The sequence below is a fragment of the Eufriesea mexicana genome, unplaced genomic scaffold, assembly GCF_001483705.2.
Source record: "Eufriesea mexicana isolate 0111107269 unplaced genomic scaffold, ASM148370v2 scaffold4744748252, whole genome shotgun sequence".
Taxonomy (NCBI): domain Eukaryota; kingdom Metazoa; phylum Arthropoda; class Insecta; order Hymenoptera; family Apidae; genus Eufriesea; species Eufriesea mexicana.
Genome location: NW_016907863.1, coordinates 158,914 through 179,140, shown reverse-complemented (window position 1 = coordinate 179,140; position 20,227 = coordinate 158,914). Strand labels below are relative to the sequence as shown.

At 32.6% G+C, this 20,227-nt stretch overlaps 3 protein-coding genes across 5 annotated transcripts in view; 2 read left to right on the top strand and 1 right to left on the bottom strand.

The window, feature by feature from the left end:
• Positions 1–547: 547 nt before the first annotated feature.
• On the top strand, positions 548–8,096 carry Sos (Son of sevenless). 3 transcript variants are annotated; one of them, XM_017902048.1, is made up of 20 exons: positions 548–1,022; positions 2,001–2,264; positions 2,342–2,425; positions 2,540–2,620; positions 2,740–2,889; positions 2,964–3,172; positions 3,246–3,429; positions 3,520–3,766; positions 3,842–4,066; positions 4,143–4,506; positions 4,590–4,782; positions 4,860–5,096; positions 5,168–5,323; positions 5,403–5,585; positions 5,656–5,773; positions 5,841–6,130; positions 6,204–6,429; positions 6,582–6,907; positions 6,993–7,215; positions 7,337–8,096. In XM_017902048.1, exons 1-20 carry the CDS (start codon positions 915–917, stop codon positions 7,426–7,428), a joined length of 3,960 nt encoding a protein of 1,319 aa, XP_017757537.1. In that variant the 5' UTR covers positions 548–914; the 3' UTR covers positions 7,429–8,096. The 3 variants fall into 3 exon arrangements, with proteins under 3 accessions (XP_017757537.1, XP_017757385.1, XP_017757461.1); XM_017901896.1 differs by lacking the exons at positions 548–1,022; positions 2,001–2,264; positions 2,342–2,425 and having other exon boundaries at positions 2,550–2,620; positions 6,600–6,907; XM_017901972.1 differs by lacking the exons at positions 548–1,022; positions 2,001–2,264; positions 2,342–2,425; positions 2,540–2,620 and having other exon boundaries at positions 2,839–2,889; positions 3,026–3,172.
• Positions 8,097–9,767: 1,671 nt separating this feature from the next.
• Positions 9,768–16,602, bottom strand: LOC108548062 (anoctamin-4). The gene is made up of 14 exons (XM_017900869.1): positions 16,379–16,602; positions 15,349–15,679; positions 14,414–14,561; positions 13,216–13,498; positions 12,998–13,143; positions 12,638–12,883; positions 12,163–12,362; positions 11,951–12,088; positions 11,666–11,883; positions 11,279–11,587; positions 10,903–11,212; positions 10,579–10,784; positions 10,210–10,500; positions 9,768–10,137 (listed from the first exon to the last, which is right to left on the bottom strand). The coding sequence occupies exons 1-14, from the start codon at positions 16,415–16,417 to the stop codon at positions 9,826–9,828; spliced, it is 3,177 nt and encodes a 1,058-aa protein (XP_017756358.1). The 5' UTR covers positions 16,418–16,602; the 3' UTR covers positions 9,768–9,825.
• A 3,039-nt stretch (positions 16,603–19,641) lies between these two features.
• Lac (septate junction protein lachesin) overlaps positions 19,642–20,227 on the top strand; it is a 2,806-nt gene continuing 2,220 nt past the window's right edge. Inside the window, exon 1 of the mRNA XM_017900646.1 lies at positions 19,642–19,937. Coding sequence (XP_017756135.1) covers positions 19,892–19,937 — 46 coding nt within the window. The 5' untranslated portion in view covers positions 19,642–19,891. The remainder of the gene's footprint in view (positions 19,938–20,227) is intronic.

The window sequence follows — 20,227 nt, the reverse complement described above, 5'->3', positions numbered from 1 at the left end:
TTGTAAAAATATACAGATGTAAAGAAATGATTATTTTTTAATTAATGTATTCTCTTTCGATCTTGATTTCGTAATTTTAGAGTAAAGTATCCGTACCGAATTTGCTGCTGCCATCTAACGACCATTGCCTGAAGTTCGTGTAACATGCTGTTAACATTATTGATTTTCTTAATTAAACATGCTACAATGTGGATAATAAAGAACAATTACAAAACTACTTTGTCTTGGTCATATTATATATTCTATTTTTAATATTCATTTAAAATTTGCACTACTTCAATATTAGTAACTTTCGCGTTCCATTTTTCGAAACAATAGAAATTTTCGGAACTTATATAAGTTTATTCATACAATAATTATAAAAACACAAAATGCATTATGTACTAGACAATATAATGTATGAACCAAATGCTTTTTATAATTGATCAACAAACAAATTTTAAAAACTCTCGAACAACGATCGATATTGGTACAGCGAGATATCTCGAACTCGCAAATCGCGTCGGAGACAGTACTATCGCAGTTATCGATCGATGCGAGTCGCGCAATGATATCCTTTCATAGTAGTGGTGCTCGCACTAGGTTCTGACAAAAATTTGAGCAAAAGGGCGTATAAAATGCACAAACGGCATAACTCGAGAACTCTCGGGTTAGCCTCAGAAATGCTTCCAATAATAAGTGGCAGAAGCGTCCGAATCCAGGAAAAATTTCACCAAGTGGCTTAGCTGTCGCATTACCCACAGAGATGTCTGCGCCCTGAGAAACGGACTGACGGACAGACAGACGTCTCTGTCAAGTTTTTGTGATTCCCGAAGAAATGCTGTTTGTAAAATTCGGAAACTCTCCGGAGCGTATTCTCTAGCTAGTGCGCGTTATTCTGTCGGGTGCGTGATAGCCTGTACCAGTACGTGGAGATGTTTTCGTCGCCGGCGTCAGTGGTGGGCGAGCCGTCAGGCTACGACTTTCAGAAAGAAGAAAACGCCGCCAAGTGGAAGGGAGTGTTTGTCAACTCCCTACGCAAGGTATTCTCTTCGAATCTCTTACTACAGACTTTACAAAATTCTTATCTTATTTTATTATTATACTTATACTTTTGTCGATTCGTTCTATTGTCATTGTCACGCGATATGCATGTTAGTATTTTATGCCTTTTTAGGTTCTACCAAGTTTGTTATGTTTCAAGTGCGTAACAATGTTCGATCCCGAGATTCGTCTAAATGTTATGTTTCGTGATATGTCATAATTAACAGGGAATAAATATTTTGAAAATTAACTACTATATGTTATTCTTGTAATGATACCTAATTTATTGAAAACAGTTTGTATCTAAATAAAGGAAAATATTGCTTTTTAATACAAAACATTATTTATTTTTATGAGAATAAGTAATAAATAAGAGATCTAATTTTTTAGTTGAAAGAAAAGGTTTTTTCCTGACTCATTAGTTATGAATTAAATATTTTATGCGTAACTGATTATTCTTTTTGTACATTTTTCTTTAATTATCTGCCAAATGAATATTTTGTAGCTATTTATATGAATGTATTATAGTATATGTTATTCTTGTAATGATACCTAATTTATTGAAAACAGTTTGTATCTAAATAAAGGAAAATATTGCTTTTTAATACAAAACATTATTTATTTTTATGAGAATAAGTAATAAATAAGAGATCTAATTTTTTAGTTGAAAGAAAAGGTTTTTTCCTGACTCATTAGTTATGAATTAAATATTTTATGCGTAACTGATTATTCTTTTTGTACATTTTTCTTTAATTATCTGCCAAATGAATATTTTGTAGCTATTTATATGAATGTATTATAGTATGGCATTACGTGATACTCAATTTTAAATAAAACTAAATAAAGGTAACAATCTTAAATCGCAAATTACAAAGTTACTATATTCCTTCTTTCTCTTTGTTTTTTTTTTTTTTTTTTCTAACATTCTGTTCTAAATGATAGCTATTATAATTTCATAGACAATTAATATGAAATAGGTTTTGGAGCAAGTACATCCTAGTCTTGAAGCACGACAAGATGCCTTAGACTACGTTGAGAGTTTAATCTTAAGGCTGTTGGGAATGCTTTGTGGTCATCCTCCTCCACATACACCTCAAGATGTGGAAGAAAGAGTAAGACGTACATTTCCTACTCCCATTGACAGATGGGCACTCAGAGATGCAAGAGATGCCTTGGAAAAAGGGAAAAAGAAATCACCGCTAGTTCTTCCAGTTGACAAAATTCATCAACTATTACAAAAAGTAATAAAAGGAATAAAATTTTTCTTGTATACATATTTTTGTACATTTATTCATAAGTATTATAATTATATTAATAGGAAGTATTACAACAGAAAATTGATTTACAAGTTAGTCTTTTTGTGGTTGGAGTCTTGGAATATATTTCTGCAGATATTTTGAAGGTTGGTAAAAGCTATTATTAATTAGTTTTTTCAATATTGTCATTTGTAAATTTTTTTCCTGGATTATTCACTGTCACTAATTCTTGAAAATGTTTAAGACTATTTTCTTTTCAGCTAGCTGGAAACTATGTCAAGAATATACGTCATGTGGAAATATCTTGTGAAGATATAAGGGTTGCAATGTGTGCAGATATGGTAACGATATTTTAGAAAAATACAATAACATATAGCAATATTTGTGCCATATTTTTGTAATAAGTATATTAATAACAACACAGTGAGTGATGAGTAATTAATTAGTAATTTATTAATAGGTATTAATGGACCTATTTTACCAAGATGATTATGCAGAGGGTCCACAAAGTGGCTTAGGTGCAGTGGTTTCTCAAACTTACGAAGAATCTGTCAGGGATCTCATACACGACGAACGTCATTATTTACGCGATCTCCACATGATCATTAAGGTAAAATAATTAATTAGTTTTTGTAGTTTACTATCATTTCATAAAAAATAAAGTTAATTTATTTTTTTAAATAGGTATTTCGGGAAGAAATTGCAAAGTTAGCACAAGATAGAACTGAAATTGAAACACTTTTCAGTAATATTATGGACATTTATGAAGTTACTGTAACACTACTTGGTAGTTTAGAAGATATCATGGAAATTACTGAAGAAAAACAAACACCTACAGTTGGTTCATGTTTTGAAGAATTGGCAGAAGCAGCAGAATTTGATGTTTATATAAAGTATTTATAAAATTGTTAAGTAATTATGTATAATTTCTTCTGAATTATAAATTATTGGAAACCTTAATATTAGGTATGCAAAAGATATTAACAGTCCAGCTAGTCGAGAAGTTTTAACAAATTTATTATCAAGACCTGAAGCTAATGCTGCATTAAGAGCAGCAGGGCATGGTTTTAAAGAAGCTGTCAAATATTATTTGCCAAAACTTTTACTACAACCAATATGGCATTGTTTTTTGTATTTTCACTACATCAAGGTACTGTTTGGAAAATATTATATTTAGATATTATTCTAACATTCTACACAATATTCTAGCAATTGAATAATATTTTAATATATTATTTAGGTATTACAGAAACGTACACCAAATACTGAAGATGGTGAAACATTGGAACAAGTACAAGGCCTTTTAAGTCCATTGCAGATGGAATTATTACAATCTATGGCGAGTCTTCCAAAAAAGGATACAGGTCTACGAATGCAAAGTAGAGCTAGGAGGCAAGCAGCATTAGAAAAAACTAATGAATTACAAAAAACTGTTGATGGTTGGGATCAAAGGGATGTTGGGCAGTGTTGTAATGAATTTATACGTGGTATGAAAGAAATAGATGTCTCTTTTATATATATAATTTATACAGAAGTGTGTTCTCATTGCTTTTTATGTTTAGAGGACATGCTGGGGAAAGTAAGTAATGGAAGGAGGCTAACGGAACGAAGGGCTCTTCTTTTTGATGGTTTATTAGTCCTTTGTAAACCAAGTGGTGGCAAAAGAGTCAGTGTTACTGTTGCAGCGGTTGGTGTAGTGGGACATCCGCCTCACCAAGGCGAGCTGCGTTTAAAAGAAAGATTTTTTATCAGAAAAGTTGATATTATTGATAAAGAGGATACTGAAGGTAAGTTTAAAAAGTAGTAATCTTAATATCAAATATTTACATTATTTAATTAAATTCATATCATTTTATTTTTCAGAATTAAAAAATGCCTTTGAAATTGCACCAAGGGACCATCCTAACGTTATTCTTGTTGCCAAATCCGTCGAAGATAAAAATAGTTGGATGGCGGATCTTGTAATGTTGAATACAAAGAGTATGTTAGAGAGAACATTGGACAGTATCCTTCTGGACGAGGAAAGGAAGCATCCATTAAGGTTACCTCCACCACATTTATATAAATTTGCCGAACAGGATAGCCCAGAAAATATCGTTTTGGAAGCGAGAGAAAATGGAGGTGTTCCATTAATTAAGGGCGCAACTTTGGTTAAATTGGTAGAAAGATTAACTTATCATATATATGCTGATCCAGCTTTTGTACGAACATTCCTTACTACTTATAGGTATGTGAATTTATATTCTCAAAAATTTGTGGCATATTTAAACATGAATTTTAACAAATAAATTTTTATTATACTTTTTACAGGAGTTTTTGCTCACCTCAGGAACTGTTATCTTTGTTAATCGAAAGATTTGACATACCAGATCCTTCATTAGTTTATGGTGAGGAGGAAAAATCTTCTGGTTGTAAAACAACCGCTAGGGAAGATTGGAAGAGATATAGAAAAGAATTTTGTCAACCTGTTCAATTCAGAGTTTTAAATGTTTTGAGACACTGGGTTCGTAATAGTTTAATATACCTATTACAAATTATATCATAATTTTATAATACTCATTTAAATATTTTCCATATCAGGTTGATCATCATTTTTACGACTTCGAACGCGATAGAAATCTTTTAGAAAGATTACAATCATTTCTAGACACAGTAAGTGGAAAATCAATGAGAAAATGGGTGGATTCAGTAATAAAAATCGTGCAAAGAAAATGCGAACCCTCTGAACAACGACCTATTACATTTAGTTTCGAACGATCTCCACCACCTATTGAGTGGCACCTGAATGTTCCTGAAGAAGAGTGGGGAATATTAACGGTAATATATTATAAGTGTAATTAATGTCATTCTAGCTTGTACATAATTAACACATTTTTCAATAATTACAGTTACATCCAATTGAATTAGCAAGACAATTAACTCTATTAGAGTTTGAACTGTACAGAACTGTAAAGCCTTCAGAATTAGTTGGGTCAGTATGGACTAAAAAAGATAAAGAAAAGACATCACCAAATTTATTAAAAATGATAAAGCACACAACAAATGTAAGTTACATTTTACATTCCCGCTTAATTTACATTTTTGTTGCGAATAAAAAAAATTATATTATTTTTTGTTCTATAGTTTACACGGTGGCTTGAAAAAACTATAGTTGAAGCGGAAAATTTAGAGGAAAGAGTTGCAATTGTATCGCGAGCAATTGAAATTATGATGGTGCTTCAAGATCTTAATAACTTTAATGGTGTATTAGCAATAGTTAGCGCAATGGGATCTGCATCCGTTTTTAGGTTAAAATTCACTTTTCAGGTATGTTTTTTTCTTCTTTAATGTTTTCGATAATTTGGATGGTGTAATACAGATTATATAATATTTGTAGCAAATACCAGCTCGATTGGAAAAAGCTCTCGAAGAAGCACGTGAACTAAATAACGGTCATTTCCGAAAATATCAAGAAAAATTGCGATCCATTAATCCACCTTGTGTACCATTTTTTGGTAAATATTAAAGGATAAAGCATTACTCAGAAAGTTAAATAAATTTTCATTAATAATTACTTTATAGGCATGTACCTGACCAACATCCTACACATTGAAGAAGGAAATCCGGATTATTTACGAAGAAGTCCGGAGCTTATAAATTTTAGCAAGCGACGAAAAGTGGCGGAAATAACAGGAGAAATTCAACAGTATCAAAATCAGCCTTATTGTCTTTCAGTGGAGTCTAGAATAAGACATTTCATTGAGAATTTGTCACCTTTCGATCCTAATATGAAAGAGGCCGATATAAGCAATTATTTGTACAATAAAAGCTTAGAAGTAGAACCCAGAGGTTGTAGGCAACCACCTAGAGTTGTAAGTTCTATTAAAATTATTATACAATATGCATATAATAACATTATTTTTACTAGTTATCATTGTCTTGTAGCCCCGTAAATGGCCGGACTTGAACTTAAAGTCACCAGGCATTAAAGCTAGAAATTTAAGTGGCAAGTCACCAGCTCCATTACAAACTGTAGCATCCACTGTAAGATTACACGATCCTCCACCGGAAGCTCCGCCACCAGAATTACCAGAAACTCCTCCGCATACTTCACACATTACAGTTTCTCACGTAGGGGACCACAGTGTCTTTGCACCTGTTCTACTAGGAGGTTCGTATTCAATAATATTAAATTCTAGCATTTGCTTATCAGTCGCTTTTTTACCATTCTTATTTTTTCTAGATAATAGAAACAAAAACTGTTTTTATTTTGTTGCATAGTATGCTTAGATAGGTAGTAGATGTACTTTATTGTTAATATAGGAACAGCTCAACCTCCAGGTTCACCAGGTCCTCTCAGCATGTCAGGACTCTCGATTAGTTCACCGGGTAGTAGCCCGCAACTAGGATCGCCCGGACATTTATCTATTCCGCACCATCAACCGCAGAATAGTCATTTTGGTTTTAATTCCGGTACAATTGGTGTAATGGGAGCTTTAACTGGTATGCCATCATCAGGTGGAAGTCCTGGTGCTGCGATGCCACCACCTCCGTCTCCTAGCCACATACCTCCCAATCAACCTCCACCTCCTTTACCACCAAGATCTAATAGGAAACGAGAGAGTTCCATAAGCGAATCACCGCAACAGGTAAACTGTACACAAACATATTGAATTGATTAATTTTTTTACTGTAGTTCCGAGTAATTTGTATTATCTATTATTGAACTCGCAGGCAAGACAAGCTCCAAATGCACCAATACTTCCTCCACGGGATGGTACGTCTCCGCCACCATTACCGCCTCGCCTTCCTACAACGTTGAATCCAAATTGTTCGGCGTTACTCGCCAGGCGGAATTCCACGTTGGAAAGCACATGTTCAAGTGTTGTTCATTCACGAAGACATATGTCTTTTAATGGGCCCAGTCCTACAAAACTTCCACCTACGCAACCTAATGGTGCGGACATCAGTATTAATAATTCTTTTTTTTTCTGTTTTTTAACCTTGAATTTTATAATTACGTTTCCTTTAGTAGACACCCTTTTAGCTTGCGATTTACGTTATTTAATCAATTTTAGGATCGGTGACACCCAGATTACCACCAAAACCGTTGCCGGGACGTCCACCAACCACCATGTTCAATTTCAATGCTCCTCCTGGATCTAGTTAAGTGTTACATATTCCTACCTCTTACCTAAATTAACGCATCTTTTGGAAATCGAGATTTAGTCCACTCAGAAGGATTAGTCGAGTCGGATGTTTTGTTTGTCCGATATGTTTAACAATGTGAAATTGACAATGTAAATTTCATACTGTTTACATAACTTTTTCACAGGAAACTTCATAGGGGTACAAGAGTTATTCAGAGGTCTGTATTAATGCATTTACCTCCATTTCTTAACCGGGCACTCGAAATATAATTGGTAAATGCATTAATATAAGAATAATTCGACGAAAATTTTCTCACAACGCGGCCCATACGTGATGAGATGCTGTTACATTCCTTTTTACGATTTGTCTTTTTTAACACGCGTGACACTATTTTTATTGGAAGTTTATTTTTCAAGAGGATATAGAATGTTTTATCGCATATAGTATATTTTTAGAGGTTTTTTTACCAATCGAATATATAATCAGTAAATATAAGGCTTTATATCCTGTTTGATTGAATGAACTCAGTTAAAGCTATTTATCCTTGAAAAACATTCAAACAAATGAAATTTGTACAGCTTGCCTAACTAGAATATTTTTATAAATTAACGGAACAGAGTTTCTTTGATAATTTTGCATATCTGAGTCTCGTATCGCGGCGTAATATATATTAGCTTTAATAAACCATCGCACCAAAAGAGATAAAGAAAATAAAATTGTTTCTGCATTAATGTAACAACAAAAAGTTTATTTAAAAAAAAGAGAAACCTGTTATTTAACGATTAGCTTTTTAAATCATACGTATGCACGTATATACGCGAATATTCTTTGTATTTAAAAGAATTTTGATACGAGATTCTTTAAAAAAAATTATCAACGTAACTTTAGCACAAAAGCAATAATATTACAAGAATATATCTTACTGTAGAACGAATCACCACAGATGGTCTTACTGGTAGACATTTTTTAGGAAAAAACAACTACAGAAACATACGAAGATTCTTCCTCTTTTTTAAAAATTGCACAAGATATGGTGAATTACTTTTCTATGATTTGCCATTTAAACGCCTACGACGCACGGTATAATTTTCAAGATAATGTAATCTTGGGAATGTAGGATACATTTCATCGCAGCCGTTTACTTGAACTATTCCTAAAGAATTTTGAGCTGATGTGTCCATCAGATCTGAAGAGATCTGACTGAATGGACTATGTATCGATTTCGGTCGTCCGGACGGTCTCCTTTTCTTCAAAACAAGAAAAAAAAGTAAAAAAGATCCTTATCTATCCCTCAACACAACTGTGATACACTTTTAGATTTTAAAAAGGAAGCAGAAGACGCAAGAAAGTGCAGTATGGAATGAATCGTAGGCCAATATACATATAGAATTATACATATAAATCGAGAATCAATAGCAAAAAAAAAAGTAAATATGTACATGTATATTATTATAAATATATTCTATAGTAATTATTGTAATAATGTCAAGCGTACGACGGAGAATGAGATATTGAAATTATGTACAATAAAGAGTATATTGTGTAGGTTTTGAGAGAATTCTTTATCCCTTTTCGCGTATTAAAATCTTTAATATTTGAACAGTAATAGCGTTTGCATAATAGAATCACGAATATGTTATGGTTGAATTTAGTTACTATTGCTTTTTATTAAGTACATATATATTTTACAAATTCTTAAAAAATGCCTATTAATCAAATGCAAAGAAACTTGAAATTTTTATAATTAAAATTCACATTTCTTAATATGATATTTAACTGAATGAATGATTTTTTATCATTCCAATTTATTTTTAGTACGTAAAAAGTGTAGTATTTTTTAATTTTTTGATAAAATATTCCATTCTTTATTAATCACATTTTACTAAGTCATAAATTATGAAAAGATTCAAAAAATAAGAATAACAAGTTTCATTATTTTATTAATCAATAGTTCTATTTGTACTGCTATTACTTAATTTTAAAACTATTATAATTAAGTTCTACATAGTTTTAAAACTATTCTAAAACTATTCTGTTGAAATATAACCTTAGAAAATAGAGTACTGAGTTTAAGCCTTATAAAAGAGATAATTCTAATTTTATGCTAATGCTGATAACGTTTATGTTACAAATCACACCATCGAACATTAAAAATTTTTTAAATTAACTTTCGATGAACTTTAAAAAACATGTTGACATACTTTTGAATTTGCACGTTTTGCATCATTTTTTAAAATATCACAATTATAGATCCATTTGTTTGTACTTGATATTACATTACTTATGTAAAACTTTGTTTAAATACAATTTATACAACGATGAAACTAGGGTAATTTTTATACAAATGAGCGAGGCATTTTAAAAGTGTTTATGAATACATCCTTCAGAAAGGAAACGCAATCGATACGTTTTAAAGTCATGTCACCTCCCATACAGTCGAGCCATCGCTGTTTCTATTGTGCCTGGAAGCTACATCAACATGAGCGTCTAACCCGTCGCTCAGTTTACTGAAACGTCTTGCCCAACTTCCTCTACCACCACCTGCAGCTCTTCCGATGCTTCCTGCGTCTCTGAGCATTGACAAAATATCATCTTCGTCCTCCCTACTCTTTATTCCTTTTTCATACTTGGCCTCTTGAGCCAGTAAACGCTCTCGTTGCAACTGAGTCGCCAGAGAACGGGGTTCGGCTGGTATCACGTAACTCATTATTCCAGTTAGTGCAAAAACCTAGTTAAAATTTCTTAATACAATGAATTGTATAAATAAAATATATAAAGAGTATAGTAAAATAAGGCTCACGATATGTTCAAAAACGACGACAAAGGCCAAACGGGCTGCGAAAACATGCCAATATTGCGGACTAAGCCCGTATGGATCGTCCGGATGTTCCGGGCCATTTCTATAACCTCTGTACTGACAGGTTTCCAGATGATTATCATCTATGTCGCTTTTCATGTCATCCCGATAATCTGATGTGTTAAATTCCGATAGAGAACTGTCAATATAACCAACTAAATCCTCCGTAGGAGAGTAAACAATAGCATAGACACTACGGGGGATAAAATCTGACGTGTACGCAATAACGAATGCCTATATATAACACGATAAAGTTGTTAAAATTTGTTATATCATTGCAATTTTGAATCGTGAATTTTTATCATTACATACATTCGATACTACAGCAACATAAGTTACACCACGAAGTATACCATACCAAGCTCCTATATCTTCCACTCTCTCTGCTAATGGTCTCCTCGCCTCTTTCACCATTTTATACGCATCCAATCGTATTTCAGCAATATTGTTTAATAAGGCGAACAATGGTGCCAACGGAAATGCAGCGACGAATAGGGTGACAAATCCATACTGTAAAACTGTACAAAATTAATTAGCTTTCTTAAAAAATAATTGCTACAGAACTACATTTTATGTTTATTTATTCGTTTTTCCTTTTTTTTTTCTTTTGCTAATCAGTTATATAAAAGCACTTACTCATTTCCAAATATTCATCAAAGAGCGCGAGTCTTCCAGGATCCTGCAATTGATAATCTTTCTCCCAATAAGTATACGGTCTACCGTGATCTTTCGTAGCAGCAACATGATTTCTTTTACGCCACCAATTCCACAATTTCGGCGACAGTATCTCCACGAAATTATTGAAACATTGTTTGCCAATCATTATAATAGCGAGTTGTATGCAAACTTCCGACAGGCATCCAGCTGGATCACACACATCCGTTTTTATGCGAAAGAATTCAGAAGATCTCGCATCTGCGTCTCCAGGGTGAACAAAAAACCTACCCTATAAGTTTCCTGTGTCAATGAATTTGTTTGGTTACATATATGCAACAAATAGCATGCTACCAACCTTAAAGAATGCTATATAGATAAGAGATGAATAAAAATTGACGAATTCGAATAAGAATATCTTAAATGTGAAACTGGATTCGTACTCTGTCTGCGTTCTAGGATTTTCCATGTTCACCATCCATCGTGCTAAACGATGATATACTCGCGTAAGAATCATAATGATCACCAAGTTAATAAGGGCAGCAGTCATAGAGGTAAAAATCTTTGCGTGTTTCTTCAAAAATGGACCACCTCCGCCATAAAATACGGATACCAGAGATATTCGAGAAATAATCGTTCCCAAAACAGCACCCAAAACTACGCATATCTAAGTACAAATATATTAAAATAAAAATCATGGTAATAAAATTTATTATAATAAATGTTGTAAGAATTCTTTAATTACCATGAAAAATACCATGGAACCTGTGGCACAAGCGCGTAAAGCCTTTGACCATACTGGTAAATAAGGCTCTCTTTCTCTGGTCACAGGATTTATTCGAAAAGTTTTCACTGTAGTTTCAAATTCGGGTCTAGGTTCTTCATCGCTTTCAACGTTTTGCAAATCCCATTCCCAAATTATTACAGCTTGCCTTCGTTTCCATAATTCGAGAAATGTTGTAGCTAGAATATTAAGTAAAATGATAAAAGATATTCTTTAAGAAATCAAATTATATGTCGTATAGCATACCCCAAAATGACATAAAGATAGCAAAGAAAACAGTGGCAGGATTATCGAATAAATATGTTAATTTTGAAAATATGCAGGAATCGCCGAGCTTTTGATAGGAGCATGCTTTGTCACAGAGAGGACATAATGTGATATTTCCTACAAAAAAAATAATCAAATGAAGTGGAAAATCAAGATAAATGTAAAATAAAAATGAAGTGAAATAAAAATACCTGCTATATTAGGATCACATATTTCTTTACTAGGTATGTTGTCAGGCCCATCCATACTTCCTACACCGTACATAAAACATAGAAAGCCAACAATCGCTGGAGCATATAAACATTTTGTGTAAAATCCTAGCCATGCAAAATAAAGGGCTACTTTTTCACCGAAATATCGCCTGATTAACCAGAGAGGCTGTTTCTTATACCTAAAAGTATGGAACTAAATTTTCATCTTACGTACTCGAACATATTTTCTTTTTAGAGATACATCAGCAAGATGAAATCTGCAGTCTTTCAGTTTGATTACTTAACCGTAACACGTGCTTTATATAAAATACAATTATTTTTATTTCATAATTGAAACAACATAATTGAACAAACCAAAAATGTAAAGAAACTAAACATTAGAGAAAAATGTGCAAAGAATGTACACTCAAATTTATCATTTATAGGAATCGCATAAAAGTGTCAGTCAAATTACCATTGCGAAGGTCTAGCCCATATTAAATATAGCAAATGTCTGTCAAGAATTTCACCATTAAGTCCAGGTCTGTTATATGGACCCTCGTGCAGAGAAAAGCAATCAATATATGTACCATCCGCCAAAAGTCTGCGGATACCTGCTTTCTCATGATTTTCGTCATATCGTGCCCTTAATAATATTTGCATTACTATTAAAGACCTTTGAGCAGGGGTATAAGCTGTATCTCTATCCTTTACTACAAATCTATAAAAAATTGTTCAAATGTAAAATAATTACCGAGTACCAAAGGGAGTAAATAAATATTATTTCATTAATTTAGTTAATATATTAAACCTATATTATTCCTTATATCTTTACCTTTCTTCTCGATCACCAGGATCAATGCTGTCATAAAAACTAGGTTCTTCCGGATATTTCTTCGTATCCCAAGTATGTATCCTTTTTATCCATCGTATCCATTTTTCCCAAAATTTTGGCCTTTCCTTCACGTTCTCATTACCTTGCTAATAAGAAAATAATTCGTTACAAGCAATAAATAAAATGAAGAGGACAGGTAGGACAATTCATGAAATTACCCAAGCTTTAACGGAAATTGTGATGAACCTTTTAGTGGGTAACTTTAAGTTCATTACTTCAGCGTACTGAACTTTAATTTTCCACGGAATGTGCAACTTTAAGAAGTAAGTTTTCCCATCGAAAGAATTCTCTTTCGGTTCTAATTCCAACTGCAAACCTTCTTTTAATAAATTCTGCTGGAAAACACGTCTTTGTTCTTTTCGACGAGCCTCTATTTCAGTCATTACTCCATTACTTTCTTCGTGATACACTAGTACGATATCAATACGTCTACGGCCATCTCTGTAAATAATATATATTATATATTGTTTAATAAACTACAATGAAGGCACTAGTGACCACCTCTCAAGGTCAAGAAGGATATCACATTAGGTTACTGTAAAGGACCAGCAAAAATATGAAGGACTATATTAAAGGTCGATCAGGATTATGATGAATTTAATATTTTTGTCTACTTTCAAGATCAAGATCCTTCAGGATTATTCGAGATCGTTTTAAGTTCGTTTCAAAACTATCTCAAGGTTATTTTAAGGTCACTCCAAGGTCATCCAATGTCATTTCAGGATCACCTTAAGATTACTCGATTTTATTTCGATATCGCTTCAAGGTGATTTTAATGTTATTTCAAGATTGCCTCAAGGTCATTTCAGCATCATCCAAGATTATTTTGAGGTCATTCAGAAACACGAAGAAGCTTATTTTAGAAATGAACATATTAAATATTTAACGGGTTCCTTTTCAGGCCGACCCAATCGTAAAGCAAATAGCATGGCTCTATCGAGACCAGATCTAAAATTAAACCAGACACGAACAGAAAGAAGTCACGACTGACGTAAACTTCTTAAGTCATAAAATCACAATAATCTAATTTGTTAGAGGATGCTACGCGATGAGGAAGTTAATTATGTAAACATTTCTATTTTTTCTACCATGGGATTTGCAATGGTATACACATATCGCTAATTACAGGAATTCTTAATTAATCAGTCGTGAATTACACTCATCTGCTGCACATGACAATACACTTTACTCATTCTTTCGAATTAATTAAATCACTAAGATAAAAGACTTATGCAGAGAAATATTTTATTGCACATAAATCCAAATTTTCAATAAACTTTCTGTTTTACAAGAAAGAGAACAATGAAAGTACCATTGGTGGAGACTAACCAATTGTACCCTAAAATCATTACACACCGAAAGTAGAGCGTTTCAGGATCCACTTCTGCGTCTGAAGACGAATCCTTTTGCAGCAAGGAATCTCTCGGTACGTCGTCCGAAAATATTGGTGTTTCCGACAACGGAGGACTGTTTTCCGGTGTCGTTGGTATTGTGAGCTTAGGACCTGTAGACAATACAAACATTTTTAAACTAATTTGAAATTTCTCAATTAAAAATCTAAATTATTATCTAGGAAATATTATATTTTATTGAGTTTTTTAGCTACCGAAAAATATAATTGATCATATATGTATGAAACAAAAATTCTAGGAATTAGTTACATATTGATCGTGCGTGCAAATAGGAATGGTCAACACCTGTTGCGTGAAATTGTAGTTCCTTGCTATATTTCGACTGAATTGATTGCACTATACAAAAGGCTTTGACCTTGAAGGATCCATATCGCAAAAGAAACATATAATGTCACGTATGCCGTACAAATTTCAAAGTGATGTCATAAAGGAAAGGGTATAGTTATCGTTATTATATGAGAGAAAAAAAGAGGATGATGATAGAAGACACATGTTGACCCGACGATAGTCATAGAGTCTACAAATTCGCTGAAGTTACAGATACATTATTAATATCCATCATTCGTGACATACTGACATTCATATGCTTATTGATCGTAGTTTATTGGCTTAGGCCTATTTTAACCATTACAAGGCTAGCGTGACATTACAAATACCCATTTCATACATTAACATTCAAATTCTTAATTAAATCGAATGTTTCGCGTGCATAAAACAATTACATAAAATACAAATGATATAACGTGGAAAATAGTTAAATAGCCGTTATCTTTATATTTCGTACAATTTTTACAAATCCAGAGACGAAGCTAAGTCATCCTAAATAAAGGAGAACGAACTTAAAGAAAAATGCAGTTAAAAAATTTATTCGAATCCTACCAAAAGCGTCCCGAGCAGTCAAATTTGTTCCTGAGGGATAAACGCTATCTCTGGATAATCTCCTCTTAGTTTTTGGCGATCCATTCGATTGAATACCATTTTTATCCATTTCGTACACTATTTCTCTACTATTGTGAACTTGCATGCTTTTGTTTATACTCGGAGAATTCGATTTTGCCGGAGATGTTCTTTGAGGTGAGGAACTTGTTGCTGATACTTTCGATGATGAATTCTCCATTCCCATCGCATTTACGTTCGTTTGTGATCCATTTGAGTTTGTTTCAGTAACATTTGTATTAGAAGACAAACTTTGTCGTCTGCTATGATTATTCTAAAAAGGCAAGAGTAATGATTATTATATTATGTTCGATATATCATGTCTCGCGCTAAGCTGAAGCTATAATGTAATATATGTACATTTCAAAATATTTTTACCAGAATTATTTTCGTTAGAAAAATTGAAAGTAGTAATAAAGCTTCGTTCTACGTCGAAAGTTTAACTGACAATAAGATGTTTCGTAGTAACGCAGAACGTTAATACCAAAGCTTATTGTTAATTTAAATATTTCGATTAATCATACACTTTAACGTGCTGCGCATACATTATTAAACTTTATCTATTGCAATATCTACGCTCGGGATCATTACGATACAGAATATTGAGGCACGGAAACGTTTATCACGTAAACAGTTCATATTTTTTTAGATAATTCAGTAACGGAAGTCTCGTTTTTATGTCATAGTATATAATTACATAAATAATCTAGGTTTCACATGACTGGTTTAGATCTAACATTTAGATAAGTTTCATTGATGAGATTCATCGATTAGATATACCTAAAGGGAATACAATGCAGTTTCTGAAATGTTCATATATTTAAATATGTATTTAAATCGGTTAATATTCCTCCATATTTATTTTAATACTAGAAACAAGGATTGTTTCTTAGTTACCGATTATAAAATATGATCACGGTTACAAACAGCAAAAGAAAAAATAAACAAACGAAAAAAGTGTATTAAATGATACCTGTGTTTCCTCTTCAACTCGAAGAGTAGTGTTATCCATTGCGTTCAAAAAAGCTTGGTAAATATCGTCGAAAATGATCCTCCCTCATCAGTGACAGCTAAGAAAAATGCAATTTCTGCGACAATCTTGATCAATGTTGTCATTCTGTAAATCGTGGTGATAGTAAAACACTATCTCTTTTAGTATGGAATAAGTTCGATCAACCTATTTTCATAGTAACGATATTGAATGATGCTCTATGCAATATGATGATCTTTGTAAAATTATCATTATTACTCGCACAAGAATCTCAAAGCACAATTTTCTACGCAGGCACATTATCGATATTGAAAATCGATAACTTTATAAATTCCTCCGTTGACGATTATACAAATTATAAAATTAATAAAAGAGAAGAAAATCGCTGAATCATCGTATTTAGTATTGTGAATATCAGTAGCAATGTACACTTGATATTTTTTTGATTATTCACTTTTTGTTACGGAGTTAAATGCAGGCACATCGGTATATAAATGTCCTCGTAACTTTAGTTCAGTCGTTAATCGATCGATAACATGTTACAAAAAGCGATGACAGATCGACGAAAAGTTAGATTCCGTTTCGATCGACATCAATACATGAAATTCGTGATAATTATCGTCGAATAAATGAAGACCGATCAGAGTTGAGACTGCAATCTGGACTTTGGTTTGGCTTTCTTTCTCAATTATGAACGTTTTACTAGCCAACTATTCTATAGTTATCATCTTTTCTAGTCCGATGAGGGTCGGATGCCCTTGGCCCATCAGGAAGCATGTTAACATTCTGGTCGTCTTTCCTATCAGATCTAGTGTTGATCCATAAATCCGTTGCACGAAACGAAACGTCTTTGGACAATCAACAACGACCTCTGTAATTGATGTTTCAAAATACATATAGATACTTTATCGTATGTTTTTAGTCAGAATGCTTTATTGCATCTTATAATTTTTTCTTCCTTCTTTTTTAACTTCCATTTGTTGCATTTGATCGTTCTTTATTATTTGTATAATTTTATTATTAGCTGTTATTTTATAATTTTAAATATAAATAATTTACATCCTATATGTTTGCAAACTATATTGCAGCACATTGTTGGAGAAGACAGTTTATCTTATAACGATAACTTTGGGCAGGTATTGTGAAGATATATTCATAAAGCTGAAAGAATTGAGTGTAAATTGACAAGATGTGGATCATATTTCTGAATGATTAGTATGATCATATTTCGTTCGGAAGACGAATAATAGTACTTGAACCTCCAAAGTATCTTGGAAATCTTTCCTCAATTCCTCGATCACCTTTCTTTTTTCTTAAGAGTGTTTCTCTTTTTAAAGAGCACCTTTATGTAAACAAATTATTTTTGTATAGCTGATAATGTTAAAGGGCACTAAAATTTATCCACAATCACTAGACCTTAATTGCAGTTAATCATTTGTTTTTTCTCAATTTTGAATTTCTGACGAAGTAATTTTTCCAGCTTTTACACTCCTTCCAAAATATCGTGAAATCTCAACTGTCAAACAATGTTCGTGTTCGTCAGGTGATGCCGGTTGTTTCCGCCGCAATACTGTGACACATACTGACCTCCTCGTGGCAGGATGATACTTATATGTGCACACATGACCATGCGTGTGTTATTTACGAATAGCAACTATACACATGCCTTTGCACGGATAGGACACACACGTAGATATTCTTTTCCATTCCAACTATATATATGTACACCACTACAATCTAGTGTGCGTAATTTTATTCGCGAGCGTAACGAATGACTACGAATGTTTCTTCTAAGGATTTGTCATCATATTGATGCATCACACTTCTTGGCACCTAATACAGTTTTAAGCAACGATTTTTTTAATTGTTTCTCTCCATTAAATATCTTTTTGTTTATCATTTTTTATTTATCCGTGTAAATTCGGTTGTAAATGTTCACATATGTCCAAACACATAAGTATAGATTTTATACATTATACGACATATGCATTACTTGTAACTACATATGGCTGTCCACTAGTATATGTCTCACACACATGTGAATTGCTATCAAGGATTTTAACCCTCATAGGTATGCGATCGAGGAATACTCGAGACAATGAGGTTTTCGAATCGCTATGGTTACCGAATGAGCACAACATATGTTACGTATCATGTCTGTACAGTATATTACGGAGTGGTTCTTTCATGAACTTGAAATACCAATGGAGGGATGGGTATAAGTTCGCACGCAATGACGACACCTAGGAATAACAAATGTGACGTTTTACGATAACGGTTATAGAAAGCTTCACTTTCCTTATTTCTTAATGTATGTTATTTACCTTATATTAGAAACGTTTTATACGAAGATAACCATAAAATGGGACACTAATGCTATAATTAAAAGACATCATTCTATTTTCGGGTTAATTCAATGTCTTTCTTATTAAGGTACTATTATGGCAATAAGTTTGCTCTGGACTAGTTGCGTAATTAGATATAATTCGTTTTTCCTGAAATAGTAAAGAACTAGATTCCTGACATTGCCCATAACTTAAATAACGTAACCTTCATACCTGAGTAAGACCATAATAAAAGGTGATCAATAAACAATCGCTGTCAACTGTATAATACTTCGACATTTTATTATAATTGTTAATATCTATTTACGTAATTTGTTTAATATTTCGATTTACTCTTATAATTTCGAAACAAAGAACAGTAGCAAAAGGGCAAAAATAATGATTAGTTATTTTTCTCATTGTACTTGAAAAAGATATATAAATATTTATATGAATTATTATTAGAATTTATTTTCTTTGGTTAGATTAATTATTATTTTCGTGCATCCTTTTGAAAGACTTGCCAATTTATGTATTATTAACTTTAACTCAAAAAAAATTAAATACTTTCTTAATATCCTTCTCAATTACTTTAGCAACTTCTTTTTATAAAGCATATTGAATAAAAGCTTCATATTTATAAAACGTAACACGTACAATTTGCAAGGATTTACCGTTTAATATAATACGACTGCATTAGAAATTTGAATTAACAACTGAATCATTTGTACTACTATTAACTTAATTAAAATTGTTGTATTCAATAATTGAAAATTATATAACGGAAGGAAAAGCAAATGTTTGAATAACTACTGTACGTATAGAAAAATTAATGTTTCTAATTTACGTTATACGTTTCAAATCTTTTGTTTATAGTATCTCATTTGATTAGAGATGTAGCGTCATTCGCCATATTTATTTTCGGACAACAGACACCTGTGAGCATTACTGCCTTTCATTATTGTCCACTTGTGTTGTTTGACAACAGTAACGATATTTAAATTATCGTTAATGTGGGTTGTTGCATTGAGCAACAACCTGTTTCTATAAAGTATTGAAAAAACGAAGTGGATACATATTATCTTATGTTTAGTGAAACAAGTGGATTTAATATCGATAAAAAAGGTGATCATTATTCGGGCATTGTAGGGGCATTATTGGGTGTGTCATAATGAAGACTTTTTATACACTTTTGGCATTCGCCCTTTTACATACAGGTAAAGACCAATGAGATTTATTTGTACGTACTATTTTGTACGTAATATAAATATTATATTCGTTTAACCTTTTTGCTATTAAGAACGAGTTATTTTGGTGACACAATGTCGTAGATACAATGCTACAGACAAGATATTTCGCTATCACTTTGGACACTCTGGACGAGATATATCGTTATCATGAAGTCGTCTACACGATAGTATAGACAAGATGTGTCCGCATATCTATATGACATCATGGAACCGAGATATCTCGTCTTTGATAGTGAAAGAGTTAATGAAACGGAATG

Coding starts and splice junctions, on each gene's coding strand:
- Sos (XM_017902048.1), top strand. CDS start 915: ATGTTTTCGTCGCCGGCGTCAGTGGTGGGCGAGCCGTCAGGCTACGAC. Junction 1,023..2,000: donor TTGTCAACTCCCTACGCAAG/GTATTCTCTTCG, acceptor AATATGAAATAG/GTTTTGGAGCAAGTACATCC. Junction 6,908..6,992: donor TAAGCGAATCACCGCAACAG/GTAAACTGTACA, acceptor TTGAACTCGCAG/GCAAGACAAGCTCCAAATGC.
- LOC108548062 (XM_017900869.1), bottom strand. CDS start 16,417: ATGGATAACACTACTCTTCGAGTTGAAGAGGAAACACAG. Junction 13,499..14,413: donor CCTGAAACGCTCTACTTTCG/GTGTGTAATGAT, acceptor TATTATTTACAG/AGATGGCCGTAGACGTATTG. Junction 11,213..11,278: donor TCTATATAGCATTCTTTAAG/GTTGGTAGCATG, acceptor GGAAACTTATAG/GGTAGGTTTTTTGTTCACCC.